The sequence below is a fragment of the Staurois parvus genome, unplaced genomic scaffold (genome assembly GCF_062004578.1).
Source record: "Staurois parvus isolate SC_StPar_1 unplaced genomic scaffold, SC_StPar_1.0 ptg000230l, whole genome shotgun sequence".
In the NCBI taxonomy this organism is placed as follows: domain Eukaryota; kingdom Metazoa; phylum Chordata; class Amphibia; order Anura; family Ranidae; genus Staurois; species Staurois parvus.
In genome coordinates this window covers 5,823,479-5,846,112 of record NW_028318026.1, presented here as the reverse complement: position 1 = coordinate 5,846,112, position 22,634 = coordinate 5,823,479, and the positions used below count along the sequence as shown (strand labels likewise).

General features: G+C 43.3%; 1 protein-coding gene across 1 annotated transcript in view; it reads right to left on the bottom strand.

The window, feature by feature from the left end:
- Positions 1-19,082, bottom strand: part of PSKH2 (protein serine kinase H2) — a 39,775-nt gene extending 20,693 nt beyond the window's left edge. The window contains exon 1 of the mRNA XM_089679732.1: positions 18,841-19,082. Coding sequence (XP_089535858.1) covers positions 18,841-19,082 — 242 coding nt within the window. The remainder of the gene's footprint in view (positions 1-18,840) is intronic.
- Between the last annotated feature and the right edge of the window lie 3,552 nt (positions 19,083-22,634).

Sequence of the window (22,634 nt, the reverse complement as noted above, 5' to 3'; positions counted from 1 at the left end):
AGGGGAAAGGGGGGAGCTGGGATTTGGGTGAACTCATTTCTGAGATTCATTTGCCAAATAAGCATTGTCATAGGAGCATTATTCCCTTTCTGCTTCATCAGCCCACTCTTGGTTTCATCCAGTCCTATGGCCAACATTGCAATGTATAATTGCATATATCGGTGTCAATTCTTTGTATTTACATTTGTTGGTATAACAGAAAAAATGGACCCAGGGTATAGGATTCCCTTCTCCAGGCGTCTATAAAGCAGAGCTTCATCATATTCCTCTGCAGTGTTAAGTATGACCTATAAGTGTTGATTAACTCAGCTAAATGAAGATGTAAATCAGCATAAGTTATGCATGACAACTCTTGCTTTCATTATAATTTACATAAAAAGTTTATATTTAGAACATATAATCTTGGAAAATTGCACTTGTCTGGACTTGTATAACCAATCCATCAGATAAAATATTCTTTCATCCGTCATTATTCATATACGTTCATGGTTCCCTGACTTAGGAACAGAAAGAAGAAAAGGTCTCAGTTAAGTGACCCAAGACATCCGTGTGTTACTATTTGACAGCACCGCTGCAATTCTGATTGTTGTGTGAAAAACGTACAGGTGTATTATGTAAAAGCAGTAAAACAGCAATGCATTTGCATTACTTAAAAATAGCTGTCTCTGTCTCTGGGGCATACAGTAGTAATATCCCCAGCAGTTCTCTTATTGCAGTTCATGATATTCAACACAAGTAAGACAAATGTGCAAGTTTTTTGAGCTTAATATTTTTCTTTTAAAGGATAAGTTAACCTTTTGAAAAAATAAAATAAATAAACACATTTTTTGCAGGTAAAAAATGTGCATTTATAATTTGAAGACTCTTAGCATAGCTGTGTGCCCATACCTCACACGGGCAGACAGTTACCTGAGAGCAGGAAGATCAATGAACTACTAGAGTGCACCAGTGCCCTTCCAGTTCATTGAGAACTGCAAACCGTCAGCTTCAAAGGCTGACAGTACTTGTAGGCATTCATTCAAAGGAAATGATGAATGAATAATGTGGGTGGGGCCCCACAGCAGGCGCTGGCGTCATAGGAAGGGGGAATCGGGGAGAGAGGCTGCTGATGCTGAAACATGTTACATGTTCCACCCTAAAAATGGAATATGTAACATGTTCCAAATAAACAAATATTCCAATGTACACTGATATAATGTCAATTCTGACAGTGAATGTTTTTCAATGCAAGAATGAATCTGTGATAAATAATTTTATTATATAATTGTAGAGCAATATTGGCTATCAAGTTGCACAAAAAAGCAAAAATTTGATTTTCAAGTGAGCTTCTAAAAGAAAATTAACATATTACGGCAGTATGAAAAAAGTGAGATGGGTTGTTATGAGCAACAAGAACACTTTTTCAATCAGACAGTTTGATAAATGTTGCAAGACATTCCTGAAAAGGTACACTTACTATTATGGATATATAGCAGCATATAGGAGGGGCCAACTGGATGCAGGAGTATCATAATTTGCCACCAGCACCATTGGCAAACTCCAGGCCTCCATCAGGCTAGAGAGAACCAACGCTACCATAAAGAGCAACATTACAAACAGTCCTCTTGGGCAAATTACACACACAGACCCTGAAGCTGTTGGGTCTCAGGCACAAGGAAACATCCCCCACCTGGCTTAGCCAAGTAGATACTCACTCTACCAGGTATAGGCCACAGACAAAGTGAATAAGAAGAATATTCTTGCTCTTCTTTACTGAAGTGCAATATTCACAAGGCAATATCCATTGTGGAACAGTGGTAGCCAACTCCTGCCCACTTATGGGGAGTCCTTGCTGTTCCCAGGCATAGCCCATTATAGAGATGGTTTCTACGGCATTCCTCAACCAGGGAAGGCTGTAATCTGTAACCAAAGCGCAGAACACCCCAGGCATTCCCATGGTGGCCAAAACAGGAACACTTCTCACTTTTCCAACCAACCCATTAATCTGAACCACCTCTAACAGGAACTGTGCCTCACCCAAAATACTAAGGAGAAGCAAAAGATGAAAACCCCTGTTTACTGCCTAACACCCCCTTATGTCCCCATCCCCCGCAATTTTCTGTGGCATGCTTTTGTACCAACTAAAATGGGAAAAAGCTGGAACAACTCAGGACAAATATTACAAAACAAAAACGGGTTACACATAATCATGTTAAGCATATTCCATACATATTTCAAGGCACATACACTATATTGACAAAAGTATTGGGACACCCAGGGGCGTACTGACAACTCATGGGCCCCCAGGCAATAGGGGATCATGGGGCCCCTGTGTCCTTGCCAAACTCAAAAAAGCCTATGAAAAAGGTACCAGGGGTATCTTATGGGGCCTCCTACTGACCCCGGGCCCTCGGGCAGTGCCCAAGTTTCCAAATGGTCAGTCCGCCCCTGAGGACACCCCTCCAAATCTTTGAAATCAGGTGTTCCAATCACCTCTATGGTCACATGTGTATAAAATCAAGCACCTAGACATGCATACTGCTTCTACAAACATTTGTGAAAGAATGGGTCACTCTCAGGAGCTCAGTGAATTCAAGCATGGTACCGTTATAGGTTGCCACCTGTGCAATAAGTCCATCTGCGAAATTTCCTTGCTATTAAATATTCCATGGTCAACAGTTAGTGGTATTATAACAGAGTGGAAGCAACTGGGAACAACAGCAACTCAGCCACGAAGTGGTAGGCCACATAAAATGACAGAGCGGGGTCAGTGCATGCTGAAGCCCACAGTGCGCAGAAGTTGACAATTGTCTGCAGAGTCAATAGCTAAAGACCTCAAAACTCCATGTGGCCTTCAGATTAGCATAGCAACAGTGTTTAGAGAGCTTAATGGAAAGGGTTTCCATGGCTGAGCAGCTGCATCCAAGCCTTACATCAACAACTGCAATTCAAAGTGTCAGATGCAGTGGTGTAAAGCATGCCACCACTGGACTCTAGAGCAGTGGAGAAGTGTTCTCTGCAGTGACAAATCTTGCTTCTCTGTCTGAGTTTGGTGGTTGCCAGGAGAAAAGTAAAGTACTTGCCTGACTGCATTGTTCCAAGTTGTAAAGTTTGATTTTGGTTTGCACAGAGTCCTGACCTCAACCCGATAGAGGACCTTTGGGATGAATTAGAATGGAGACTGTGAGCCAGGCCTTCTCATCCAACATCAGTGCCTGACCTCACAATGCGCTTCTGGAAGAATGGTAAAACATTCCTATAGACACACTCTTAAACCTTGTGGACAGCCTTCCCAGAAGAGTTGAAGCTGTTACAGCTGCAAAGGGTAGGACAACTCAATAGTGAACCCTACAGACTAGGACTGAACTGCCATTAAAGTTCATGTGCGTGTAAAGGCAGGCATCCAAATACATTTGGCAATATAGTTTTGTTTCATTCATGTGGGATGAATAAAAATAGTCAAACAGATCTCCCCATCAACGCTATACAGCACAGTTGGACATATCTCCTGCTGCAGCTATGGTATTCTGACATCCATGGCTGGCACCTGGCAGAATACTAGTACAGCAGCTGCGACTAATTAGATGCAGCCAGTGTTTGACCAACAATTTTCTGCCCAATTTTTCAATCAATCAAATGGGAGGCGGCCAATAGGGCCACTCGTGTAGCATAATTCGGCCTTTTGCTCAGGAACCAGATTAAATTCATATAGTGTGTAAGCAGCCTTGGTCAAGTCCATCTAAATTTGCTAGTGCATCTAACACAACCCTCTCCCCACAATGACAATGCTGCTGTTCAAATGGTGTCTTTCCTGCTCCTCCATCCAAATTGGAGACACCCTAAGACAGGAAGTATGTTACTGGCTAGATCGATAGGTGAAAATATAGAAAAAAAAGCCCTAGAAAATTAATGCAATCACCCCATCTAAGGAATGGTAAGCTGCAATATATACATTATTTAGGGAAGTTAATGTAGCAACCTGTTAGGCTTTGGCACCATGGATTCCTGGCTCCATAAAATTAGTACAAGCATAAAGAGGGAGGTTTTTAGTGCAGAAGCAAATATCTGAACCCTATCTATAAAGTAACCCTGAAGTGCTTCTGTTATGGTTTTTAAAGAGAAACAGAACTCTAGAAACTGTGCCCAAATAAAAGCAGGACTAGTTGCCAGTATTGCTTGTGGTCTCCCTACTTCTGATCTTTTCCCCATTCCAGACTAGACATGCCTTTATTCTGCACTGTATCTCTGTGTGGAAGCAGCCATATTTGTAGAGGCAGGACATGGCAGAGGCAGGTGCCTTAAGCAGGGAGAAGAGTGAGCATTACAGAAATGACATCAACAAATATCATGCCAAACCACCTGAAAGTAGCACTCAGAGACAGCAGTGCCTTGGATCCCACACTGCAGATATACAGCTATGAGAAACACACACAAGAGGGTGCAGACTCCTCATGTATTACCTTCATAAAATGTAATCAAATGCCAAGATACAAAAACATACTCGTAAACATATGAAAACAGTAGGCATATACAAGAAATACAGCCTTAGAAGGCCCATCCCATATTGGAATCATCTGGCAGGAAAGCTAACGTGTTTTGGGAGCCAAGCTCCCTTTTTCAGAGCTGAACCTAACAAATGTCCTGGTTGCCCTTAAATGACCAGGACCACCCGGCACTCCCCTCCAAGCATGGGTCAATGGGTGGGATCAGAGAAGGTCTGCTCCTATGAACCTGGGACTCAGGACACCATAGCATACATAAAACATAAATTATAAAAAACATGATAAATAAAACCATATATAATAGATAATATATCAATTGTATATGTATCTGTACCCAAATGATAACTAAATATATGTATACATATCAAGACAAAAGAGAGGGGCACACCTTATATGGTCTGCAACAATGTGCTGCTTATCGGACAAGATCAATGTGGATTACCACAGGTGTGAGCACAGACCCTTTCACAAGATTCCTGTTTGTACCAATGGCACACACAAAATTCCAACATGAGTAGATATGCACCAACCTTATGTTAGCCCATTGGTTTAGTAATTGTATAAATGGAGACTATAGCCGCAATATGCAAGACAGCATATATTATACACTCTGGGCAGAATCAACAGCCATTATTGTGGATATATTTCTCTCTTTAGATAAGCGCCCTTCACATCTTCTACTAACCACTAATGAAAAGCCTCACATCATTGCCCCCGGTAAGATAAAACCACCAGCCAAATCTTTGGGTTTAGGCGGAATTTGATCTTCGACCAGAAGGGGAACTACAGGTGTGGAGTTTTTAACTGTAGATACATGAGGCACAGGAAAAAGGGGGCTACGTGGACTGATGGGAGATCATACCCCATAAAACAGTTCATTAACTGTGGGACCCAGTATGTTGTATATTGTATGATCTGCCCCTGTGGTCTCCTGTATGTGAGTTGCACCTCACCCACTCTCAGAACACATTTTGGGGAACACAAGAGGAAAATTATTCTTTGGTTCAACAAACATTCAGTTCCATGTCATTTCTGAGATAAGCATGGCACGAACCGCAAGGGCTTGAAAGTTTTTTGGGGTTGAAGCCATCTGTGAAGATAGTGATGTTGGCAGAAGATACCAGCTTTTATGTCGATGGGAGACCTTTCAGAGCCATCAGATTGACACCCTGTCACGTGAGGGCCTCATTGAGGGTTTAGATATACATACTCTGGTCGAGAGGAGTCCATACCCGCACTGACCACCACTTGCTTCAATGCAGTTCTCTCCCCTCAGTTCTCTCCTCTCTTCTGTCCTCTTCTCTCAATGCTCATGCATTCACATGAGGATAGCTTTCCATCTTAGCCATGGAAAACTGCTGTGGTGGCCCTGCCTACCATACACACAGTGTACATGCATTGATGCTACACACTCCTGTACATAGGCCTACAGATGTGCATCCTCACTTACATGTATACACGTTACAGCGACATGACCCATGGGTTAATTTTTATTATCAATATACCTCTTGGCCTTGTATACTATTAGGGGGGGTTGTGTTTTGTTGTCATGTGACGTTACATTAGACCATACCCATTGTTGATTTTAATGCAGTTTATTATTTAATATTGCTATTGAAAGTTTTTCATTGTTTCATTCATACATTTTTTTTTACCAGTCCATGCAGGTCAATGTTTTTTGTACTGTGTTATATATACACATGGGGGACTGATCACTGGTCCCCTGTTGCTTTGGATGGATGCCCATGGGACTCTAGCTTTTTTGTTGCTGAGTGTACTGTGTCAAGTGACAGGGATGTATCAGGTCTTCTCCTCAGCCTATTGCAGGGTTCAACTCTGCATATGGGCGGTGCTTCTCCCCTGTGGCCTGCAACCCTGCTCCGCCCCTTCCACAGATGCAGTTTTGGTGTCGGTTTTCCAGCGATTGCGGACCATGCGGTTCATCCACTAGGCGTGCATTCCAGCGGTCAACGCCCACCACACATTCCCAGAATCCTCTTTATCAAAATGGGAGGCTTTTCATCAGTGGTGAGTGGAAGATATGAGGGGCGCTTATCTAAAGAGAGAAATATAGCACAATATTGTAACATGTTCCCATAGCCACAGCCGTACCTACCGCCTCTCCTTCCTATGACAGATAGTATGGGGAGAGGTTTCCCTGTACTATCTGTCAGATTTGAAAACAGCGCAGCCCACAGTGTTCTGTGAATGAGTGCCTACAAGTCCTGACAGCCTCAGTGGCCATGAGCTTGTAGTTTTAATCAACTACCACAGCACTGTGGAGGGCCGTGGTAGTTCATTGAAGCTACCTGTCAGTATATGTGTTTGCTTGTACATCCCATACGTCAAGCAGATATTCTGACAAGTCTGCAGGAGACCTGCATGGCATCAGCAATCTACTGATCGCTGGTGCAATGCTTTCCAGGCTCCATTGGACAAAAATAATAAATGCACATTTTTTTACCTGCAAAAAAATGTGCATTTATTAACTTTGTCCAAAAGGTGAACTTATCCTTTGCGTGTTTTTTCTGCCTAAAAGCTCCTCTCAAAAATCTGACTCTGAATGTTTTTGTTTCAGCATGCTCTAAAAATATGCCTGTAAACTCCCTAATGTGATTGGACGCATAGGCTAAAATAGAGCTTCTTTTACAGGCTGAAGAAAAAAAACTACAAAATGCCTATATAAGCAGCATATTTTATGGACTTTAAAGGTGCAGTCAAGGCTATTTTTAACGCAGGGCAAAAAGGGCAGCTGCACTGGGCCCAGTTATTATTGTGGGGCCCACAGCAACTGATCCTTGAGCCCCTTGCAATGGAGGTGGCAGGAAGCAGGGCAGCTTAGCTAAATCTGGTACTGACAACGGCATCCTCAGGGTGCAGGCAGAAGGGTGGCCCTGGAGACAGAGGCCGTGGGAAAGACAAGCAGCATGAGGGTGGCTAGGACCGAGAGCCCGGGTGGGAGAAGACCTCCATCGGCTCCCTGTCTGAGGTGAGCAGCAGCGGGAGCTGCCTCCTTGGCACCTCCCAAAGACTGGACTCCTTATTCAACCTCCTCTCTGCTCCCAGCTAAAACATAAACATGCGGACAAGCTGACTGCAAGCCCTGTACAGAGGATTAGGATGGGCGGGAGGTAGGTACTAGGCATCACACTCACCTACCTACAGACTGGGACAGGGGGCACAGGAGGGATGGCAGACAGTCTCTCCCTCACATCTGTCTCTCTCACTTACCCCCCTCATCGCCCCTCTCTCATCCTCCCCTCTTTCTTTCTCAATCCCCCTCTCTCTCCCACCCACTCTCTGCCATTCCCCTCTCTCTCCACCCTCTCACCCTCTGCTCTCCACCCTCTCACCCTCTGCTCTCACCTCACTCCTTCTTTCTCATCCCCTCTTTATCTCTCTCTCTTCCCCCCATCTCACCCCTCTCTCTTTCTCATTCTCCCTCTCTGTCACCTCCCACTCCCCCTCTCTCTATCTCCCTCTCCCTCCCACCTCTCTCTTACACCCCCATCTCTCTTCCCCTCTCTCACCCACCTCTCTTTCCCCCCTCTCTCTACCCCCTCTCTCACCCCACTCTCTCTCTCCCCCCTCTCTCATCCCACTCTCTCTCTCATCCCTCCTCTCTCTATCACCCCCTCTTTTTTACTCACCCTCTCTCCCCTCCCACTCACCCCACCATCTCTCCCCCTTCTCGCATGCAGGCAGGGGGAACCGAGTGAATGCTGACTGACAGGTGACAGAAAGTGAGTGTTGCTGATCTCATCCCCCCAAGCACTGCCACTCATCCCATCAACCCCTCAGCACTGCCACTGATTACACCCTCCCCCCTTTCCTAGCATTGCCATTGATCCCACCCCTTCCCCCAGCACTGCCACACATCCCAGCCCTAGCAACCAATGGGTGAGTGGTAATGATGTGCAGTAACATCTAGCAGCCAATCAACAAGCAGAAATGATGTGTTGTAACCTCAAGCAACTAATCAGTGATCCGTAATGTGTGCTATTGTGAGATGGGGAAACAGCTCTCATTGTTTGAACGGCTTACACTGTAACCTCTAGCAACCAGTCAATGAGCTGTAATGATGTGTGTAATCCCTGGCAAGCAATCACAATTTCTGCCTAATCTGTTGTAGTAAACTGATAATGAGTCTAGCTGCTATTTATTGTATGTCTTAGAGCAGGTGGAAAGCAAAATTGTATGCTAGCGGGGAGAAGGGGGTAGGAGGCGCAAGAAAATGTTTGCCCGGGGTCCAATTAATTGTAAAGATGGCCCTGGGTGCAGTGGGCTTTATTTGGCTGAAAAACACACAAAAAGGAAAAACTGCAAAAAAATGTGATAATATAAAAAATCAACTGTAAAAAATAAGTAATATAAAAAAAATCAGTACACAATCAGTACACAAAATCTGAATCACATGCGCACTAAAAAGAAAAAACACAAATAAAAAGAGCACTAAATGAAATAATTTTTTAAATTGAAAGTAATTGGCTCAGGAAATGAAACAGAAGGCGAAATTTAACTACATGTGAAATCTGTAATCTCGTGTCAGAATTATTGCTGAAGTCATTCCGGTCACCTCCATTTCAGACATGTCTAGAATATGGCCTTTGGAGAATGTTGTAGAGTTAGACTGCATACACAAATATATTAAAATCAAGCATTTAGCACTCTGTCAGACATTGCAGAGAGTACATATGATCAGTATTATTCAATGGCCCAGTACTAACAAGGATCTAGGTGAAATATTTAAATAGCATATCACTGTGTTAAAATAGACACAGTGTGCAATGTTTCCTGACCATTAACCAGCCATAAATGCTTGGCAACAAATGCCAACAGATGAACTTTTTACAGTGCTTGCTTAGCATGTATTAGATTTTTTTAAATTATCAGAGGCATTTGATAAGATAAAGATGCTTTCACAGCTTTCCCTGCAAGCCAAAAATCGATACTGGTTACAAACCAAGAAGGGGTCCTTGGCAAGATTACATTTTTAGGTCCTATCTTAAATCAACAACATTTTTGTTTGCTTGTATACACATACCATGTAATATTTAACATCAACAGTAATTATGCAGCTTGATTAGAGGTCAGCCATTTGCATAGAGAAATCAATTGAAAGACTGCCATGTGAAAAGACAGAGAGAGACCCCTGGAGAAAGACCAAGGCTACCCTGCACAGTCTATCATGTGACTGTGGTCCATCCAACCATCTACTGCCCTGGAGAAAGAGATAGAGTAGGGTTACCACCTCATCCCTTTAAAGCCGAACACATAATTACACAGGTTCTGTAGCTGATTAATGTGGTAATTAAACTCGCTTAGTGCCTCATCTGCATTAAATTAGCCTCAGAACCTGTGTAATTAACCACTTGCCTACCGGGCACTTACAGTTAGGTCCATATATATTTGGACACAGGCACAATTTAATTTTTTTTCAGATATTTACCAAAATATGTTCAAGATATAGTTATATAATAGATATGGGCTGAAAGTGCACACTCTCAGGTTTAATTTGAGGGTATGTACATCCAAATTGGAGGAAGGGTTAAGAATTACAGCTCTCAAGAGTAGCCATCTCCCCCTTTTTGAAGGGACCAAAAGTAATTGGACAAATGAATATAATCATAAATAAAATGTTCATTTGTAATAATTTATTGAGAATCCTTTACTGGCAATGACTGCCTGAAGTCTGGAATCCATGGACATTACCAAACACTGGGTTTCCTCCTTTCTGATGCTTTGCCAGGCTCTAACTGCAGCTGTCTTCAGATGTTCTTTGTGGGTCTTCTGCTTTGTTTTGCCTTCAGCAAGTAAAATGCATGCTCAATTGGGCTGAAATCAGGTGATTGACTCGGCCATTGCAGAATATTCCACTTCTTTTCCTTCAAAAGCTTCTGGGTTGCTTTTGCAGTGTGTTTTGGATCATTGTCCATCTGTACTGTGAAACGCCGTCCAATCAACTTTGCTGCATTTGGCTGTATCTGGGCTGACAGTATATCTATAAACACTGCAGAATTCATCCGGCTTGTTCTGTCTTCTGTTACATCATCAATAAACACCAATGACCCAGTGCCACTGGAAGCCATGCATGCCCATGCCATCACACTGCCTCCACCATGTTTTACAGATGACGTTGTGTGCTTTGGACCATGAGCTGTTCCAAGCCTTCTCCACACTTTTTCTTCCCGTCATTCTGGTACAGATTAATCTTAGTTTCATCCATCCAAAGAATGCTTTTCCAGAACTGGTCTGGAGTTTTTAGATTTTTTTTGGCGAAGTCTAATTTGGCTTTTCTATTCTTCAGGCTTATGAATGGTTTGCACCTTGTTGTGAACCCTCTGTATTTGCTCCCATGAAGTCTTCTCTTGATTGTAGACTTTGACAATGATACGCCCACCTCCTGAAGAGTGTCCTTCACTTGTCTGGATGTTGTGAATAGGTTTTCTTTACCATAGAGAGGATCCTGCGATCATCCACCACTGTTGTCTTCCGTGGACGTCCATGCCTTTTTATGTTGCTGAGCTCACCAGTGCATTCTTCTTTCCTCAGAATGTACAAAACTGTTGATTTGGCCAATCCTAATGTTGCTGCTATATCTCTGATGGATTTGTTTCATTTCTGAAGCCTTACAATGGCCTGTTTCACTTGCATGGACAGCTCCTTTGAACGCATGATGTAGTTTCACAGCAGTAGATTCCAAATGCAAATACCACACTTAGAATCAACTCCAGACCTTTTACCTGCTTAATTGAAGAAGAAATAATGAAGGAGTAACCCACACCTGGCCATGAAACAGCTTTTGATTCAACTGTCCAATTACATTTGGTCCCTTGAAAAAGGGTGGATGGCTACTCTTAAGAGCTGTAATTCCTAAACCCTTCCTCCAATTTGGATGTACATACCCTCAAATTAAACCTGAGAGTGTGCACTTTCAGCCCATATCCATTATATAACGATAGCTTGAATGTGTTTTGGTAAATACCTGAAAAAATCTAAAATTGTGCCTGTGTCCAAATATATATGGCCCTAACTGTATAACCCCTTCCTGCCCAGGCCAATTTTCAGCTTTCTGCACTTTTCCAATTTGAATGACAATTGCACGGTCATGCAACACTGTACGCATATGAAATTTTTATAATTTTTTTCACACAAATAGAGATTTCTTTTGGTGGTATTTAATCACCACTGGTTGGTTTATTTATTTGTGCTATAAACAAAAAAAGAGCAAAAAATTTGATTAAAAAAAAGTTTTTCTTTGTTTCTATTATAAAATTTTGAAAACAGGTACATTTTCTCCTTCACTGATGTGCATTAATGAGGCTGCACTGATAGACAGCACTGATTTGCGGCACTGATGATGCTGCACTGATATGCAACAATGATGGGTACTGATGGGTGGCACTACTGGGCAGCACTGGTAGGGGGCACTGGTGGGTGGCACTACTAGGCACTGCTGGGCACAGGTGGGTGGCACTGCTAGGCACTGATCATCAGTGCCCTGATGATCGGTGCCGATCCATCCTCTGACAATTGCCAGTTATTGTCAGTACTTTCCTCACGCTGTGACAGCATGAGGAAAGTGCAGCCAATAACCAGCAACTGCATTTACCGATGATCTGCTGTGTCATTGGACACAGCTAATCACGTTGTAAAAGGCCGCTGTGATTGGCCTTTTACCACATCACATGAACAGCTGTGTCCGTAGGACACAGCGATCATTGAGATCGGGAGGGTGCATTCTGGGAGGACATCATATGATGCCCTCCCAGGGCTGGACAACCACAGTGTAGCCATCATTTGGCTATAGAGCGGTTGTCAAGTGGTTAATATGTGTTTGGTTTTAAAGGGATGAGGTGGCAACCCTAAGATAGAGGCTGTCCTAGAAAGCCTATATGGCAGTGGTTCTCAACCTTTCTAATGCCGCGACCCCTTAATACAGTTCCTCATGTTGTGGTGACCCCCAACCATAAAATTATTTTCGTTGCTACTTCATAACTGTAATTCTGCAGTGGGAGGAATAGTGCCTCATCATTGGTGTCAGTGGGAGGAATAGTGCCCCGTCATTGGTATCAGTGGGAGGAATAGTGCCACGTCATTGGTGTCAGTGGGAGGAATAGTGTCCCATCATTGATATCAGTGGGAGGAATAGTGCCCCATCACTGATGTCAATGGGAGGAATAGTGCCCCATCATTGGTATCAGTGGTAGGAATAGTGCCCCCATCATTGGTGTCAGTGGTAGGAATAGTGCCCCATCATTGGTGCCAGTGGTAGGAATAGTGCCCCATCATAGGTGTCAGTGGGGGGAACAGTGCCCCATCATTGGTGTCAGTGGGAGGAATAGTGCCCCATCATTGGTGTCAGTGGGAGGAATAGTGCCCCATCATTGGTGTCAGTGGGAGGAATAGTGCCCCATCATTGGTGTCAGTGAGAGGAATAGTGCCCCATCGTTGGTGTCAGTGGGAGGAATAGTGCCCCATCGTTGGTGTCAGTGGGAGGAATAGTGCCCCATCGTTGGTGTCAGTGGGGGGAGGAATAGTGCCCCATCGTTGGTGTCAATGGGAGGAATAGTGCCCCATCATAGGTGTCAATGGGAGGAATAGTGCCCCATCATAGGTGTCAGTGGGGGGAATAGTGCCCCATCATTGGTGTCAGTGGGGGGAATAGTGCCCCATCATTGGTGTCAGTGGGGGGAATAGTGCCCCATCATTGGTGTCAGTGGGGGGAATAGTGCCCCATCATTGGTGTCAGTGGGGGGAATAGTGCCCCATCATTGGTGTCAGTGGGGGGAATAGTGCCCCATCATTGGTGTCAGTGGGGGGAATAGTGCCCCATCACTGGTGTCAGTGGGAGGAATAGTGCACCATCATTGGTGTCAGTGGGGGGAATACGGCCCCATTATTGGTGTCAGTGGGAGGAATAGTGCCCCATCGTTGGTGTCAGTGGGAGGAATAGTGCCCCATCGTTGGCGTCAGTGGGAGGAATAGTGCCCCATCGTTGGCGTCAGTGGGAGGAATAGTGCCCCATCGTTGGCGTCAGTGGGAGGAATAGTGCCCCATCGTTGGCGTCAGTGGGAGGAATAGTGCCCCATCGTTGGCGTCAGTGGGAGGAATAGTGCCCCATTGTTGGTGTCAGTGGGGGGAGGAATAGTGCCCCATCGTTGGTGTCAGTGGGGGGAGCAATAGTGCCCCATCGTTGGTGTCAGTGGGGGGAGGAATAGTGCCCCATCGTTGGTGTCAGTGGGGGGAGGAATAGCGCCCCATCGTTGGTGTCAGTGGGGGGAGGAATAGCGCCCCATCGTTGGTGTCAGTGGGGGGAGGAATAGCGCCCCATCGTTGGTGTCAGTGGGGGGAGGAATAGTGCCCCATTGTTGGTGTCAGTGGGGGGAGGAATAGTGCCCCATCGTTGGTGTCAGTGTGGGGAGGAATAGTGCCCCATCGTTGGTGTCAGTGGGGGGAGGAATAGTGCCCCATCGTTGGTGTCAGTGGGGGGAGGAATAGTGCCCCATCGTTGGTGTCAGTGGGGGGAGGAATAGTGCCCCATCGTTGGTGTCAATGGGAGGAATAGTGCCCCATCATAGGTGTCAGTGGGGGGAATAGTGCCCCATCATTGGTGTCAGTGGGGGGAATAGTGCCCCATCATTGGTGTCAGTGGGGGGAATAGTGCCCCATCACTGGTGTCAGTGGGAGGAAAAGTGCCCCATCACTGGTGTCAGTGGGAGGAATAGTGCCCCATCACTGGTGTCAGTGGGAGGAATAGTGCCCCATCATTGGTGTCAGTGGGGGGAATACGGCCCCATTATTGGTGTCAGTGGGAGGAATAGTGCCCCATCATTGGTGTCAGTGGGAGGAATAGTGCCCCATCATTGGTGTCAGTGGGAGGAATAGTGCCCCATCATTGGTATCAGTGGGAGGAATAGTGCCCCCATCATTGGTGTCAGTGGGAGGAATAGTGCCCCATCGTTGGCATCAGGGGGAGCAATAGTGCCCCAACATTGGCGTCAGTGGGAGGAATAGTGCCCCATCGTTGGCATCAGGGGGAGCAATAGTGCCCCAACATTGGCGTCAGTGGGAGGAATAGTGCCCCATCGTTGGTATCAGAGGGAAGTATAGTGCCCCATCGTTGGTGTCAGTGGGAGGAATAGTGCCCCATCGTTGGTGTCAGTGGGAGGAATAGTGCCCCATCGTTGGTGTCAGTGGGAGGAATAGTGCCCCATCGTTGGTATCAGTGGGGGGAGGAATAGTGCCCCATCGTTGGTAATAGTGACACCAATGATTGGGCACTATTCCTCCCACTGACACCAATGATACTTACCTTGCTGACCCCTGCTCCAGCCTGGGCTCGCTCGCTCCCTCCCTCTCCCATTATACAAACACTTACCGGTCAGATGGCTTCCTTCTCCGGCCGCTTTCCTCCTCTTCACTCGCTCGTGCTTCGCGGTGCCGCTCGGCTCCTCCTTTCCAAGCTCCACCTCCTCGCCGGTGATTGGCCGCCTGTGTGCCTCTCTTGAGCTACAGTTCCGGCGGCCAATCACCGACGAGGAAGGATTGATCCCGGGGGTGTGTCCAGATGACAGGGACGGCATGTCATCCCGCCCACACCTGCAGACGGATCAAGGAGCGGTGTCTCGGTTCCTAAGGCCATCGGAAATATGTGTTTTCCGATGGTCTTAGGCGACCCCTGGGAAAGTGTCGTTCGACCCCCAAAGGGGTCGCGACCCCCAGGTTGAGAACCGCTGCTATATGGAGAGATTGCCTTTGAGAGAAACACAGATAGATACCCTGGAACGCCTTCCATATTGAGATACCACCCTAAAAAAAGAAGGAAAGAGAAACTTTTCTCTGGGGGGGCTGCAATGTTGAGAAAGAACACCCTGTGGTGCCTGTGGGAGAGACTGCCATGGGGGGCCTGCACTGTGGAGAGATAACATCTTGGAGAGAGTGAGAGAGAGTGAATGCCATTGAGCGAGAGATAGACTCTCCTATTTTCACACCCATCAGAGCTGTGAATGGCAGGAATGGAAGTCTTTCTCATTGCCTCTGGTTGGATGACACTAATGCATCAGGCTAATAATCCAACTGCATTATCAATATTCATCAAGTGGTGATGACAAGCCCCTTCCCACATCCGCTTGGACTTTGGCTTCCTAGGCCATTTTTCAGCAGTTTAACTCCAAACTGTGAAAACATAAAATACAATATATAATAAATCTTAACAGTTTTCCATTATTCACAAGGCATCTTCTGAAAAGAAAATGTACTGTGTACTGATCCATGTATCAACTGAGGTGAAAGGGGCCTTAAGGAAGTCGGAAGGGTCTAAGGAGGAGAGGAGGGGTCTAAGGAAGAGATGTGGATCTAGAGGAGGTCTGAGGAGGAGAGGGGGGTCTGGGGTAATCTGAAATGTAGAGGGGGGTCTGAGGAGTAGATAGAGGAGGCATGTGGGTCTTCAGAAGGAAAGGGGAGTCTGGGGGAGGAGTCTGAGGAGAGGGGTGGTCTGGGGAGGAGAAGGGAGGTCTGGAGTGGTCTGAGAGGAGAAGGGCTGTCTGAAGAGGAGAGGTCTAGGGGGGGAGGGGGTCTGGGAAGGAGAAGGGAAGTCTGGAGCAGTCTAAGGAGGAGCAGGGAGGTCTGAGGGAATCTAAGAAGGAGAGGGGAGGTCTGGGGGGGTCTGAGGAGGAGAGGAAGAGTCTGAGGAGGAGAGAGGAGATCTGGAGGGTGTGGGAGGTCTGAGGGGTCTGCGGAGGAGAGGGGGGTCTGAGGAGGAGAGGGGGTCTGAGGAGGAGTGGGGCAGTCTGGAGCTTAGTTGCCCCCCTCCCCCCTGTACTTACAGATCACACTGTAAGGAAGCTTCTTCTTCCTCCTCCTCTCTCCAGTCATGTGACGTGTCACATGACAAGGGGAGAGAGGAAATATGGCAGTCTGCCCTCACATCACAGCACCATAGTGCTGAGACAGGATACAGTTCTCAGAACCTGCTCTCTATTGCCATCTGCATGCTGAAGGGAGGAGAAAGCCAAATTCTCTCAACAGCTGCAGCTATTGGCCACTGTTCTTTCTGACAGGAGTGACAATCGCTCCTGTCAGTGAGGACCAAGATGAGTGATCACTTCAGCATGTAATCCAGGTGTGCTGTGTGTGTCAGGGCAAAGTGGGCCCCCCTTTCCTCAGGGCCCGTGTGCACCACACACCCTGCACACATAGATGATACGCCACTGGGTTCTATCAGTCATGTGGATTACAGGTTATGGATTATCTGTGAATACTTTTGTGGATAAAAGGGAATATCCACTTATCACTTGGCAATCTGTAAGGTCATTTTTACACTTTATTGTTTAGGAATTAACTGTTGAGAAAAAGGCTAAGTATGGGTTTCCTTTGGTCAGTCATTCCTAAACTTTTTAACACAGAGAAACCCTACAAATAACTTAATGGTCTCAGGAAACCCCTGCTAATAATTACTTTATCTACAGCTGATGGTACACCAGTGTGATGGCTACTGGAAAGAATGTTCCTTACACATGCATATATTGGGAATAATCCCTCAATAACCATGCATGAGCACATGAGCAATGTGCTCATTGCTCAAAGAACCCCTACCAATTCCTGGAGGAACCCTGGTTGAGAAAGGTTGCCTTAGGCTGTAGCACACAGTCATCTGTTATCTAACCGTGCTGCATTGCAATTGGGTGTGACTTTTGTGTGTAAAAGTAGTGCACCTTATTTGCCAAATGATGTTGTATATCACTAGGGATAAGTAAATCTGCCTAGGTTATTGGTTTGCGAACAGTTTCACAAATCCTGCTTTAAGCAATAAACCCTATTGAAGTCTATATGGGCACATCTTGGTATTCCATTCTGCCCTTTTGTACTGCAAGTAGGCAAGCTACCCACATGAAAGAAAAATATATTTAAAATATATTTTAAAAATATTCTTCCCAAATATATTGACATATTTGAAATACTACAATTTGGCCATATTCAATATATTTCAATAAATAAATAACACACACACACACACACACACACACACACACACACACACACACACACACACACACACACACACACACACACACACACACACACACACACACACACACACACACACACACACACACACACACACACACACACACACACACACACACACACACACACACACACACACACCATGTTGAAATGAGTTTTTTTATATATTACAAAATATATGAAAAATATATTTTTTTAAATATATTCTTCAGATTTTTTTTAACATATAAAAATTTCATTTTAACATATATTTTTTACATCTATTTGTAAATGCATTCCAAAAATGTAGATTTTATTTTTAAAGAAATACAGTATATTTGAAATGTATTTTTAAAAATATTTTTCATATATATTGTAATTAAAATGCATTTTAACTTAAAATATATATACAATATATATATTGAAATATATTGAATATGGCCAAAATTGTAGTATTTCAAATGTATGTCAATAGTATTTCAAATATATTTTTCTACCATATGGGTATTGTCAAACAAAAGGCATGGGAAGCTGGGCATTGCCTTGTGGGACATGTACTAATACCAAAATTAAAAAAATAAAAGAATAAAAACAGTATCACACACTACACAGAACTGCCAGCTCTTTCTAACAACTCCAAGATACTTTACACTGACAATATGGCAGATGGGAGCTCACCTTTTATAGAAAGGGGCTGAGTTAATATTTTCCTTTTAGTTAGCTCTTTTGACTTATCGTGGAGTGATAGCAACAAACCTGAACCTCATCCCTAAAGATCACACTTCCTGTACACACATTGTAAATAAAACTCACATTAAGGGAATGTGAACATTGCTTGCTTTAAGTGTTCACTCCATATGTGCAGTCCTTTGGGCTGTAGAGTGTGGAGCTCACTGTATGGCAAGTACAACACAATGCAACACGGACCTACTGTATATAATTGCTGTCCCCGATACTGATTTTTTTTAATATTCTGAGACTTTAGAACTCTTTATAGGAAGTATTTTAAACCAATTATACAACAAAGTTAGTGAACAAGTGGTTTAATGACACAGAAGTTCATCTGTCCCACATCTATTTGTATGCAGTATGCAAGAAGAATGAGTTTTTTCCTTAAAGATTACACTAAAATCTATTTTGATGACATGTATTATATAGTTACAGGATAGTCAACAGTGAAGCAAAAAGCAAAAGTGAACATGCACTAAAATATTCAATTAAACACTAATCTGACTACTTAAATTTTTATGCTTTTTAAAAGATGTTGGAATGCATGAGCCAACACTTGTATAGAATGTTTTTCAAGGTACCTGTGTTTGATCCCAGATTTACAATTAATCACTTAACTTACCTGGCTGTAACTCTTGGATCAAACTTTGCCCGGTACCTGGCGACTTGAATATTCTTTGCCTCCATGTCCCGATCTTTTTTGGTTTCCTCTTGTAGCCCCCAGAATTCAGCTTTGGATTTTACTGGCTCATTGCAGAACTGAACTGGAACCATAGCACGGATCAGTTTGACATAGTAAGGGTTCTTCTTTAAAGGAGGCTCCATAGGCTCCGGGAGCACCTTACTGCTTGCTCCACACCCCATCTCAGGAGGACAAGGGTTTGAAGAGCACAGCCAGAGGACAGGGACCCATCACACATCCAGGTAACCGGACACAAAAAAGGACAGAAATTCTCATGAGCAGCTAATTGTATCCTCCTACACAGAGAGCTCAACCCCTTCTTAGTGACACAGACATGTTACTAAGGGGAGGCAGTCTAAGAACAACATAGATCACCTTAGAAAGACATTACTAAGGGCTTTTGTGTGGTTTACAAAAAGTCATTAAAGCACAGTTCTGGCTTTACTATTCATTGCATAGTTGCAGAACAAACTATATTTGGCCATCTGTAGAAGAAAAAGTTGATTTAGAGTTTCTTTGCCTGTGCACATGACAGTATATGGGCAGCACAAATATTTTAAGGTTGAGAAATAATTTGCTTGGATATCAAAAATTCAGCAGTGAGTCCATGAAACTTTACTATTACCAGAACAATCGTAGTGGCTGGCTAATTCAAATTTGGCCATCACTGTGAATACCTAATATGTTCCAGAATGGGCTGCCTGCAGTGTGGAGGAAGAATTCTCAGACAACTATGTATGAGTGAGACAGTTATTTCTGTAAATACAATAGTGCATTCAATTGTGTGGTTCCCTTATAGTCCTTAGCAACTATAGAGTTATAGAGTATAGACAGAGTCAAATGCTGTCATATCAAGTTTGTTAAAACAGTAAAAGGGGCCTTGATAAAACAGTGGAAATTTTTTGAAGCCGGATTTATAAAAAATGATCTGTTGATATTGGTTATTGGCCTTTCTGCTGGCCACACAGTGGAAGATTTACAATTACCAAAGTCATGAAGAATCCCTTGCGCTAAAATCAGTAGTCAAGCACAATGTTGCCACAGTATTAACCCATATGGAATATATTAAAATTGCAGACTAAATCTAAAATATATCTAGAAATGTAATTGTTTGAGTAGCCAGTCACTTCCCACATGGAAGAAAAATGTTTGAAATATATTTTAAAAATATTCTTCCCAAATATATTGACATATATTTGAAACGCTACAATTTTGCCCATATTCAATATATATATATATATATATATATATATATACTGCATGTTGAAATGCGTTTTTTATATTTTATTGAAATATATTTTGAAATATATTGAATATGGCCAAAATTGTAGCATTTCAAATATATGTCAATATATTTGGGAAAAGTATTTATAAAATATATTTCAATATATTTTTCTTCCATGTGGGAAGTGACTGGCTACTCAAACAATTACATTTCTAGACATATTTTAGATTTAGTCTGCTATTTTAATATATTTTAATTGTTGGGCACTTGCACAGGTATACATTTATCCCCAACTGAATTCACCATCTGTTGAACATACACTGCCTTATTTAAAATCATTAGTGCAATAATGTGGTCCCAAATTTATAAAAATACCAAGAAATGGTCAGAAAGCATCTATGTTTCCTTTCTGTTTTGAAGGCCACTGAAATCTATCTACATCATGTGGTCTATAGCTATGAAGCATTGTTAGCACACAGAGAAGTACCACATGGCATGCACACATATGCATGATCGTGTACATACCTAAAAAAATAATTCAGCTTACTGCCCTAAAAACATGCATGTTGTAATGTCTGCAGAACTGGCCCTTTATGGCCAGCATTACTCTGTACAAACCTACGGAAGACAGAGGTCTTCTATACGTGACTGTATCAATAATGACAAAGGTCTAATAATAACTTGGAATTCAGCATAGTTAATATCTATAGATTAGAAACAAATCATGATAAGACAGTAAGTAGGCTGGACATCTGTTTAGTAATCCACAGAATACGCGACACTGGACTGACCACAGCAGGTGCATGGAACAGTTCTGTCCTCATCAAACATATTTATCAATGTCTAGCTACTAATGGGAGAATTATGTGAATTAAATAAGTAAGTACCTCTTCTTTATACTTTAAAAAAGCACATTTTTTGTAGGAATCTGCTAAACTATCAGAACTTTCAGTATTAACAGGAGAAATATAGCCACAGCTTCGTAGGCTGTACTTCTCCTATGGATCACAGGAGCGCAGTTCATTCTGCAATCTTGTGACCTGCTTGTGACTAAAGCCAGCTGATATTACAGTGCCAGTCCATAAACCTGTATACTGTCTCTCAGTGAGCCGATGATAGCCTAAGCCAGCCACTCCCACCCCCTCCACAGCCCAACACTCTAGTGAGCTCTGGAGGGGCAAAGCTCTGTCTGAATGGCAGTCAATGGCTCTCTGCTCTTTAAAGACTGCATTCGAAGACAGCAGATCACTCAATTTTCAAAGTTCTCAGTCTTAGAAACGTCATGGGACAGATGCAGCATCTGTATTCTACATCCTTCTGCTTCAGGATTGAGAAGCATATTATCTCAGAAATAAGGCTTTTCCAGCACTAGGCTGTGTTTATTCCTGCACTGACATGTATATCACTGGTTCTCTTTAGGCTGAGAAGATGTCTGATTACTCTGAGTATTGGTAGCTCCACACACAAAATAGGACAATTCACAGCAAGGAGGAGATTAGAGGAGAACTGAATAAAACCTGGACAGCTGTACAGACACTGTGGGGAACAAATAAAAGGAAGTCACACAAATACACATTGTGATTTGTAAGTCATTAATTCCGAAGAAGTGGAAAAACAAACTGTACAAACACTTTATTAGCATGTCTGCATGTGGCAAGTGAGAGAGAATTCATTATATCTAGATCAGCTTTGTCTGGTTTATTTAAGAAATCAATTCAAATAGAAGTGATCAATAGCAGCCAATCGGTTGTTGTTTTTTCATTATTATTACTATTATTATTATTATTATTATTAAGGGTTTATATAGAACCAGCAATTACGTTTAAAGCATTACAGATCTGTAAGTTACTCATCTCCAATTAGTTACCGTATATGTACAACAGCATTGCGGTTGCTGCAGAAATTTTAACATCCACAATATGTTCCTGCTGGCCTGCAGCAGCTGTGCATTGTGCATTATGGTAGGCACCGTCCCATGCACTTAAACTGCCCACTGAATGCAACAAGGGGTTTAATTACTGCCAAGAAGCATGTGTAAACGCACAAGTGCGTAAAACCCCAATATTTAGTATTTAGTTTGCATACTTTTCAAGTGCCGCTGTTGTAGAATTTGTTTGCTGTATTTCACAAGGAGGAGGTGGGGATTTGTTACATGTGAGCACTTGGATTGCCAATCAGTGTAAAGAATACTTTGTTTGGTATTGTTAAGGGTGAGGTTTAACCATTAACCTTGCGTTTGCAGTGAATCTCGGGGATTCGCAAAGTTAGCAAATAGCAACTCTTGGTTTTTAATTTAACTTTTAAATTTAACTTTAAGAAAATTTAACTTTTGTCTGAAAACCTTGCAGAGGCACTCTAAAAAGAAAAAAAAAAAAAAAAAGGAACAACCTTTAATCCTCTACATAGCCTCCTTAGTGCTGGTCACAAGAGCCAATAATTAGAAGGAAGAGATAGCCTGTACCTCTTTTTATAAATTGGTTGGATCAAAGCATTTGTTTGTCAGTGTGTT